This window comes from Excalfactoria chinensis, chromosome 6 (genome assembly GCF_039878825.1).
Source record: "Excalfactoria chinensis isolate bCotChi1 chromosome 6, bCotChi1.hap2, whole genome shotgun sequence".
In the NCBI taxonomy this organism is placed as follows: Eukaryota; Metazoa; Chordata; class Aves; order Galliformes; family Phasianidae; genus Excalfactoria; species Excalfactoria chinensis.
In genome coordinates, this window is record NC_092830.1 from 32,104,391 (window position 1) to 32,114,211 (window position 9,821).

The following is a 9,821-nucleotide window of genomic DNA, read 5'->3' on the forward strand; positions in this document are numbered from 1 at the left end:
GGGCCGACCTGGAGCGGGTTCCCCCGAGGGGGAGCCCTGGGAGCGAGCTCCGCGCAGCGCCCGAGAGCTTTTCCCGAGCGGTGGTGCCCCGGTGTGGTTGGATCACCTCCGCTCCGTTCCTTTCTTTGTTGTCCCCATCACGGAGGGGCTGCCCTAAGGACCGGGGATGGCAGCGAGACCCTTTCGGGGGAAATCCACCTGCTTGGCCGAACCCACCGGGTATCCCCATGGTCCATAGCCCTGTTCTCCTGTACCCGGCTTTTTTGGGTTGGGAGGCCCAGGATCCCGTCTCTCTGTGTCTAAATCCCTCTGCTCCGCATTTAGGAAGACTGAAACCGACTGGATCTGTGCGTTTCAGGCACTCCTCCAAATCCCGCAGCCCCCTTCAGCACTTCTCCTTCCCTTTGTGGACAAAGATCCCCGGGACAGGAGGGAGCAGAGACAGCCGTACGCAACCTGGAACAGAAAGTTACGTGGGGGCTGAAACTTCCCTCCCCGCCGCCCCTCAGCCGCGACAGCTTAGCCATAAACAACCGCCTTACCCCGAGGTCTCCCGCATCCGAGGCCTTGCTCGTATTTTCTTCTTGGCTCGGCTTCTCAAAGATGAGTATTACTTTGGAAATCCGAAGCCAGTGCCTTTGAGGCCAGCCATGTAATTTGACTGCGAATGTAGCGCACCCCTCCCTCCGAGAGAGGCTGCCTCCAAGAGTGCGTTTGGAGGAGATCGGGGACTGCTGGGAAGGAGCCCCTGCCAGATTTCCTCCTCGCAGCCTCCAAGAAGACAAGAGAGAGCGGCCCGCGGGGCAGCGTGTGCGAAATTCACGGGAGGAACTGCGGGGTTCGCTGAGGACCCAGCCAGACAGTGCGGGGCAACCCCCGAAAAGCCACGGTGTCAGCGGTTGAGATGTGGGGAGAGCAGAAAATACTGGGAACTCCCATCGCGGGTCGTGCTGAGTTTTGTTCCCACTGTCCGTGTCCCGTTTTGTCTTAGACAAACAAACAGAATCGCTGCTCCCTGTGTGTATTTACACAGACATTGACGTGTGGGTGCCTATAGATGTGTAGGAGCGGTGTGCGGGGCCTGGCAGCTCCCTGCAGCCGCAGCGCTGCGGGACAGCGTCGAGACGGGAATTCGGCTCTGCGGATGCTTCCTGGCAGTGAAAGAGGTTTAATGCAGGGCGCGGTGCGGACGGGGATTCCCGGTGTGTATGTGTGACAGCGGGGGCTGTTTGTCAGACGGATACAGCCCCTGGTCCTCAACTGCTTGCCGCAGTTTTCAAAGCGGACTTGTAGTTGTCTCGGGACGTCTGGGGGAAAGAAGAAGGGAAAAAATAGAGGGAGAGAGAGAGAGAAGAAGGAAGTAAAAGGAGAGGACAAAAAGAAAGGAAAAAAAAAAAAAAAGAGGGGGAAAGGGAGAAAAAGGAAAAAAATGGGGAAAAGGGGGGAAGATATAAAAAAAAGGAGGGGAAAAGGAGGGGGGGAAAGGGAAAAAGGAGGTGAAGTTTCCCAGTTCCGACTCATTCTGCTGTCGCGGGGAAGGTAAATATGCAGATGCAGAACGCGGCTCTCTGCAGAAGTTTTGTTCTTTCCAGTGATCAGAACCGGAGCCCAGCCGGACCTTCACACCGAACCCCGATGTATTCGGGGCCCTTCCTGACCTCCGTAACACCACAGTTCTGCGGGAACGGCGTTACGGGAACGGGGCTCCACGATAAAGGGGCGGGAGGACTTAAGAAGTGTCATAACGGGGAGCAGAAGGCACACCGGAGCCCTGCGCTCGTGCCTGCGCGACCTGCACCGCACCGAGAGAAGAACCTCGCTTGTGTGCGGATCTCCGCGCTTACAGCCGCGCAAAGGCAGATCCCCGTGTAGAAAAATCCTACATAGAGTGAACCCGTCCCGAAACAAAAAGGCGAGCGTACACTGCCATCCCCGCGTGCCCGGTGTCACTTTGTCACGTCCCTTTAGCGCAGCTCCGAAGCGCTCCTCTCAAAGCCATCGGCCCAGGCGAGCGGCTCTGCGGGCGCAGCGCTCGGCTTCCTCCCCCTGCATGGAGCGGGGACGATCCCAGCCCCGCTCAGGTCTGAGAGCGTTGGGATGCAGCGGAGTAACGGATTCTTTGTGTACAAAGCGGGGAGGAAATAGAAAACAAAGTGCAGGAATGAGGGGAAGGAGTCGGGGCTGGGTGCAGCTCCCCCCTCCCACGTTCCCGCAGCACCGTTCGTTTACATCCGCAATTCTGCATCTTTCAGATAAATTACGCATCGGCGTAATAGATTTAAAGCACGCCAGATTTTTTTTTATCATTAATTGTCAATGTGCAAAATACCTGCTGGTACTTCACTTTAGAAGAATGTAATTGGCAAAAATGGGAGGCTGATGAATAGATAATAGATCCTTAACTACCAATAAACAGTAAGCACCAGCCAAGAGTATTAGGATGTGATCATAATTATTCCGCGGCCCCAGCCAATGGGAGGAGGAGAACTCAGCCCTAAAATCAGCCCCGGACCCAAAGGTAATCGCGAAAATCCGGACAGGGCTGGAGCCGGGGATCGCTCCCCCGTCCCGCCCGGAGCGCCCCGGCCCCGCGGGATGCGGCCGCGCTTCGCTTTGTCTGCGGCCCCGCGCGGTGCGGGAGCTGCGCGGCAGCGGAAGGACACGTAGAGAAGTTGGGCGGTGGAGCGAGGCCGACCCGGAGCGAAGCGAGACGGGGGACACCGCGCAGGGACCGCGGGGCTCCGCGTTACACCCAGGTAACCCCGATGGGCCGCGAGCCCCGGCGAGACGGCGGGGAGAGGGCTTCGGGCTGCGTGTCCCACCCCGCGCTCCCCCCAGCGGAGATGCGGAACCCACTCTTCCCCCCCCCCCCCTCCCCCACCGTCCCGTCCCCTACCTCTGTCGGCGGCTGCCGGCTCTGCGCGGGGGCGGCCCGGGGCGCGGCTGCGCGGATGTGCGCGCTCCCCCCGCCCGGCGCACTCCGATCCGCGGCTCCATCCCTCCCGATGGCGCTGCCCGGCGCTTCGCCTCCCCTCTGACGCACTTTAAAGAGTCTCCCCCTTCAACCTCGAGGCGAGTAATAGCGACCAATCATCAAGCCATTTACCAGGCTTCAGAGGAAGCTGTTTATGTGATCCCAGCACTAATTAGGCTCATGAACTAACAAATCGTTTGCACAACTCGTGAAGGGGCCGATCACATCCATGGATTGTCTTTGGACTTAGGGAGGGGGGGGGGTGGGGGGGGGGGCGACCGCCTTTTCCTCGCAGGAGGGAAACTTCTCCCAGCAACTTTCCGCGTGTGTGTGTGTGTGCGAGCGGCGCGCGTGTCTCCCTTTTGGGTACCGCCGGCTGCCGCTGCCTCCTTCCCTCCGGCCCCCGTCTATTTATGTGTGTATCTATCCCTCCTCAAGTCACTCCCCGCTGCAAACTTCCCCGGATCGCCTCCTCCCGCGCACCGCAGAACCACGCACAGATTTGCCGGGGGACGCCCGCCGCCGCCGCACCATGTTTCAGCCCGCGCCCAAGCGCTGTTTCACCATCGAGTCGCTGGTGGCCAAAGACAGCCCCTTGCCCGCGTCTCGCTCCGAGGATCCCATCCGCCCGGCGGCTCTCAGCTATGCCAATTCCAGCCCGATGAACCCTTTTCTCAACGGCTTCCACTCCACCGGCAGGGGGGTCTACTCCAACCCGGACTTGGTCTTTGCAGAGGCCGTCTCCCACCCGCCGAACCCGGCCGTGCCCGTGCACCCCGTGCCCCCTCCCCACGCCCTGGCCGCCCATCCGCTGCCCGCCTCGCACTCCACGCACCCGCTCTTCGCTTCGCAGCAAAGGGATCCTTCCACCTTCTACCCGTGGCTAATACACCGCTACCGGTATCTGGGCCACAGGTTCCAAGGTACGTGAAACTTTGCCTCGTTTCCCTAAGCTTGGGGCGGGCGGAGGGCGGTGGGTCTGCTCCGGGCTCCTTCTTTGCTTCTCCCCCAGTCCGGTTCCGGCCTCGAGGAGCTGTCCTAGAGAGGGGTCCCGGCTCCGTTCTTTTCGGTTCTGCTCCCGCTTCGGTTCGCTTTCTTTTCGAGGAGGGGGCACGGCCGGGTCTGACTTCGGCAGGGTTTATTTATCCCCGAAAGAATCGGGGGTTAAGCCCAGGACGGATGTTTTAATGCAAACGTACGGAGGAAGAGACGCAGAGGAGAGGGCCGGAGGGGCTGCGGGACCCCCCCATAGCCCATCCCTGGCCCAGGGAGAGGAGAAGGGAAACCCAAAGCCCGGCCTGAGGAGATGGGGCTGCGGAGAGCCGCGCAGCGGGGGGCGCCCGGAGCTGCCCGGTGGAGAACAACCTCCGCGGGGAAAGAACCAAATCTATGGCGCACTATGAATAAAGCCCCCCTGGCTTTAACCCTTTGCAAATGGCAAAGCCTTCTGCCGGGGGTGAGCCGGTTTCTCCCGAAGCAGGTCCGGTTCTGCTTCTTAGTTTCGTAAAACAATAAAACTGAAAATACAAATCAAGCAGTCTCCACTCGGAGGACCCCATCTAGATATATATTTTTAGATTTTTTCCTATTATATTTTTTCCCTGGTATTTTCCTTTATTATTCCCGAACGAAACCCACCCACCTGCGGGTCTCCTCTCCCGGCTGCCCCGAGCGTGGAATAGGGGGGAGCGGAGCGGCTCCTCGCTGGCAGAGAGCGGCCATCGCCTCCCGCAACGAAATGAGGGGTTTCGCTCACCGGGTTGTTTGTCGCAATCATCCCACGATTGGTACAGAGCTGCGGATGAAAGGCGGAAATGCGCCGGTGTTGAGCCCCAGCCTGCTCCCAGCACACCCTCCTCCCGCAACGATTCTTAATGCGTTTACGGAGTGGGACTCTCGGTGCCTTTCTTGACTCGCTGGGAGCGATCCGAGCTGCGGCGGGGACCGAACCGGGGGCGGGGGGGGAGAAATCCTCAAGACGAACTCCACGGCCCCACAGCAGGCCGACCCCACCGCTTGTTTCTCGAAGTTTCTGTCCCTGCCGGACCGGGCACCGGGGGCCACCGGGAGGCAGCGAGGGGGAGCGGGGCGGGCGGCGGGGAGGCCCATTGCCGGCTCCGGGGGCGGCGGAGCGCAGCGGGGCCGTGGGGATCGGCCGTGGCCGCACGGAACCTCTGTGCCGGCGGCAGGAAAGAAATCCGTATAGAAACACGGAGCGATGTGAGGGGAGAAGGGAGCTGCGGGACGGGGCCTCGCACAGCCCGATCCTTCATTATTGTTATTATTACTATTATTATTAGTGCTGTCCGGGTTGTGAATACCATTCTATTTTCTCTCATTTCTCTCCTCCCCCTTAGTATTCCTTCCATGCACTTATCGAAATAATATTTTTGAAAGTCCCTTTCTGAAAACCAAAAGAAAATGGGGAGAGGGAGAAAGGGAAGGGAGTGCTTTGCGGCTGTAATGGTGGGAAGAACAATTCTCGCTCTAAGAACTCCTCTCGGGTTCGCCCTGCTAACCTCTGTTCCACTGCCCAGGGAACGAGACCAGCCCGGAGAGCTTCCTCCTTCACAACGCGCTGGCCAGGAAACCCAAACGGATCCGTACAGCTTTCTCCCCGTCCCAATTACTGAGACTGGAACATGCCTTTGAGAAGAACCATTATGTGGTGGGAGCGGAGAGAAAGCAGCTGGCACACAGCCTCAGCCTCACGGAAACTCAGGTAAGCTGGGAGGAGATGGCTGCGGCCGGGATGGAGAGAAGGCACCGCGGGGCACCTCGGGAACGGCCCCGGCCCAGACCAGAATGGGTTCCCCGTGCTGAGTTCGGGCCCTGCCGAGCGGCTCCGAGAGGGGGGTGAGGGTAGTGGTGGGGGTGAGGTGTTTCTTTGCCCCGTGTTACAGATCCTCTCCTGGCTTGGTGTGGTTTGTTTCTGTGCGGTTGGCGTGACCCTTACGAATATTCTCGTGTAAGGGTCAAAACCCGGGAAACAAATAGCGGAGGGGGGGAAAAAAATGGAAAAACCCCAACAAGCCCAAGTTTGGATACGAGGGCAGAAAGGCAGCATGTGGTGGTGGTGGTGATGCGGAGGGGGGGGGGGTTGTCACTCATTCCCAACCCTGTGTCCGTCGCAGCGGCGAAACGACGGACCGGATCGGGAGGGCACGAAACTTCAAAATAAAGGCAGAGAAATTATTAATGGCGAGGAATCCCCCTCCCTCCCTCCTCCCCCCGTTGCTGGCTGTGGTCCAGAGCCGCATCGGAGCCCGTTCCGCTCCCCGGCGCGGTGCTCCTGGCCCGGCCGCGGGGTTCGGAGCGCACCGAGACGCGGCTCTGCGGAGCTCCGTACCCCGACGGCGCGGCTCCGTGCGGGGTTCCGCCCTCCAGCACAGCGCCCGGCCGTGGGGTGATGGTGCCGATAGTGTTGCGGTGGTGTCGGGCCTTTGTTTTGCGCCTTTCCAACGGAGTCGTAGGGAGCGCGTTCCAGATGGGGATTGTCTTTGCCATACAGTATGTGGCACTGTACTTAAAAAAAACCATACAGCCGCAGCCTAGTTCAAAGTTCCCAGTAAACAGAGCGTTCTCTGGGCGGATTAAGTTGTAACACTTTTTTTTTTTTTTTCCCCTTTTTTTTCCCTTTTTTTTCTCTCTTTTTTTTTCTTTTTTTTTTCTTTTTTTTTTTTTTTCTTTTTTCTTTTCTCTCTCTCTCTCTCTCTCTCTCTCTTTTTTTTTTTAAACTCCTTTTCGTGGGGGGAAGCAATAAAGAGGTTGGAGCTTTTGTTTTAAAATGTCTCCCTAACAAAACAATAAAAAGGGATCGCCACTTTCATGAGGTTCTCCGAACAAGGGACCGGTCACGGGCTTATTTCCACTGGAAAGCTGTATTTAAGGTGGTCTTTGTGCTGCTTGATTCCGAAGCTGGTCGGGGTCTTTTGTCCGGATGTCAAACCCCCAGTCCCCTACAAATGAGCTCCCTTTTGGGAGATCAGCGTGCAGAAATGAACCGTCCTCCCCTTCAATTAGCAAACTAAAAGCAAATTAAACTCACCCCTTGTTCCCCGCTCAGCTTTTTGATGGGAGACTTTTGGAGAATATGAAAATGCAGTAGAGATGTGTGTCCGGCCAGGCAGCGCTCTGTTCTGAAGAGGCAGCGAAGCGGGTTAAACCAGCTTATTAAAATGCTCCCGTTCCCTTTCCCCCCTCGCTGGGGCCTTTATCAGGCACTTTCAGACAGAACCAGAGTTTAAACTGCTTTAAAAAAAAATAAATAATAATAATGTTTACCTTTGGCCGCTACAAGGAGTGTGGCCAGCCCTGGAGATAGCCCCAGATCAATACTATCTGTAATTAAAGCGCCGGAGTCAGCTGCCGGATGGTTAAGTCAGATTTATTCGGCGCTGAACAAATCCGGAGGGGTATTTATGGCCGCACTTCCAGTTCTGTCCCTAATGCGATCGCTCCTGGACGGCACATCCCGAGGAGACGCTCGGGGCAGCTCAGGACGTTTTTAATTTAGGCACTTTTTGGCTGCTTTGTTTCTTTCGTTTTAATCGCTTTTCCAAAAGGAAAAGATCTCTCGGTCGCAATCCCGTTAGGGCCGAGGCTCTCGCTGCGCTCCGTGCGCGTCGGTCCCGGTGAGGCCGTGCTGAGCCGAGCCGTGCTATACCGAGCCGTGCAGAGCTGTACTGTGCCGTGCAGTGCCATACCGAGCAGAGCCGTGCCGAGCCGCAGCAGCCCCTGGATCCTTCTCCAGATGCTCCGGGACACCTCGGCGGGTGCGGTCCCGAGAGCTGCCCGGACGGCTAGAAGCCGGCAATGCGCGGGTCCTGCGCCGGTCCTGGGCATGCGTTCAAATTCCGGGCATCTGCACCGGGTGCTCCCGCTGCTTACCGGCTCTTCTCTGCGCTCCCACAGCAGTCTTGCGCGGCTGAGCGGGCACATACAGAGGGGGTACGCGGAGAGGCACAGCTCCCTATAGGTGTCCCTATGTGTACCCCTGTAGATACCCCTGTAGATGTCGGTGTGGATGACCCTATGAGCGTCCCCGTAGGTGTCAATATAGATGTCCCTATGAATGTCCCAATAGATGTCCCAGTAGGTGTGGGTATGGATGCCCCGATAAGTGTCCCTGTAGATATCCCCTATTGGTGTCCCTATGCATGTCCCTCTGGGATCACCATGTAGGCGATGTCCCTATGAACGTTCCATGGATGTCCCTATGCACGTCCCTATGGATATTCCTATAGATGCCCTTCTGGATGTCCCTATGGACGTCCCTGTCGGTGCCCCTATGGGTGTCCATATGGATGTCTCTGTAGGCTCGGGACCACCGACCAAAGGCCCCGCAGGTACCCATCCCTTCTGCAGTACCCGTCCAGGACTGTGCACTAACGCCCGGTGCCTTCCCCCCGCAGGTAAAAGTATGGTTTCAGAACAGAAGGACAAAGTTCAAGCGGCAAAAGTTGGAAGAGGAAGGTTCGGACTCACAACAGAAGAAAAAAGGGACTCATCACATTAACCGGTGGAGAATCGCCACCAAACAAGCCAGTCCAGAAGAAATCGACGTCACGTCGGACGATTAAAAACTGGCACTTTGGGACTTTTCAAGCCAGCCAACGCATCGAGAGAAAGTGTTAAAAGCTCCCGCACCCCGGCGTGGCGGTGCGGGGAAGGGACAAGGAGAGCTTCATCCAAACGCGATTCCCGTCTGGAGGGCGGCGGCGAGAGGCGGGGGCAGAGCGCGAGGTGCGGAGCGCGGCGCTGTCGGTGCGGCCTTGGCACGGGGATCTGCCGGGCAGAGCCCAGCGCCGGGACGTGGAACTGACTGACTGACTGACTGACTGACAGGTATTCCGTTTCTCGCAGTCCACTTTTAAAAACATAACGTCAAAAAAAAAAAAAAAAAAAAAAAAAAAAAGTTTTTTTTTCTCCCCCCCCCCCAAAAAAAATATTTAAAAAGAAAAAAAGGAAAAATCTTAAAAAAAAAATCTTAAAAAGAAAAAAAAAATATTCGAAGAAAAATGATAAAAATGATCACCTTACGGGACGTTTTTTGCACTTCACAGGTTGTTTTTTTTGCCGTCTTATATATAAAAAGAACCGTTTCCATAAGCAGCCAAACCCCCCCCCACACCTGTTTCAGAAACTTGAATTGCATGTATAAAGCCGTGTGGGCAAAAAATAATAATTAAAAAAAAAAAAAAAAACATAAAAAAAAGGAAAAAAAAAAAAGAAAAAAAAAGGGAAAAAAATTACCCCTAAATTACTTAAAGACAGAAAGGAACGGTAATTTTTTTCCCCTTCTAAGACAGGTTCTGTGTGCTTTTTAAATTTCATTTTAACGAGAAATGTGCAGTCTGTAAACATTTTATGATAACTTCTGGCGTCAAAGTGTTCGTGAAGGTGAATGGAGTAGCGGTACCAGGGCGTAGTGATCCCCGACGGACGGGGGGGGGGGGTGCGGGGGGGCGGGCGGGGGGGTGGAGGGGGGGCCGGGAATGGTCGGAAATTTGCTGCCAAAAAAAGAAAGAAAAAAATCAAATTATCCCCCTCCCCCCCTCCCCCCTCCCAGCTCTGTCCCCAGTGCGAAACCGATTGCTTGATTATATTTGAACGCAAATAACGCGCAAACCCGGCGACCAGGTTTGGCGGTGGGGAGAATCCGGAGATAAAGAACTGAAAATAGCGGATTGAGGGTTTGGTTTTGTTTTGGTTTTGTTTTGTTTTGTTTTGTTTTTCTCCTAATGGCCATTTTCATTGGGGCAATTTTCAAGCACTGACCTTATAATATTCCGAGATCATAGAGCTACTAAAAAAAAAAAAAAAGGAAAAAAAAAAAAAGAAAAAA

At 56.0% G+C, this 9,821-nt stretch overlaps 1 protein-coding gene across 3 annotated transcripts; it reads left to right on the top strand.

Moving 5' to 3' along the window:
- The first annotated feature begins 2,540 nt into the window (after positions 1–2,540).
- EMX2 (empty spiracles homeobox 2) lies at positions 2,541–9,419 on the top strand. 3 transcript variants are annotated; one of them, XM_072340822.1, is made up of 4 exons: positions 2,541–2,756; positions 3,413–3,897; positions 5,512–5,696; positions 8,389–9,419. In XM_072340822.1, exons 2-4 carry the CDS (start codon positions 3,507–3,509, stop codon positions 8,554–8,556), a joined length of 744 nt encoding a protein of 247 aa, XP_072196923.1. In that variant the 5' UTR covers positions 2,541–2,756; positions 3,413–3,506; the 3' UTR covers positions 8,557–9,419. The 3 variants fall into 3 exon arrangements, with proteins under 3 accessions (XP_072196923.1, XP_072196924.1, XP_072196922.1); XM_072340821.1 differs by lacking the exon at positions 2,541–2,756 and having other exon boundaries at positions 3,256–3,897; XM_072340823.1 differs by lacking the exons at positions 2,541–2,756; positions 5,512–5,696 and having other exon boundaries at positions 3,246–3,897.
- The last annotated feature ends 402 nt before the right edge of the window (positions 9,420–9,821 follow it).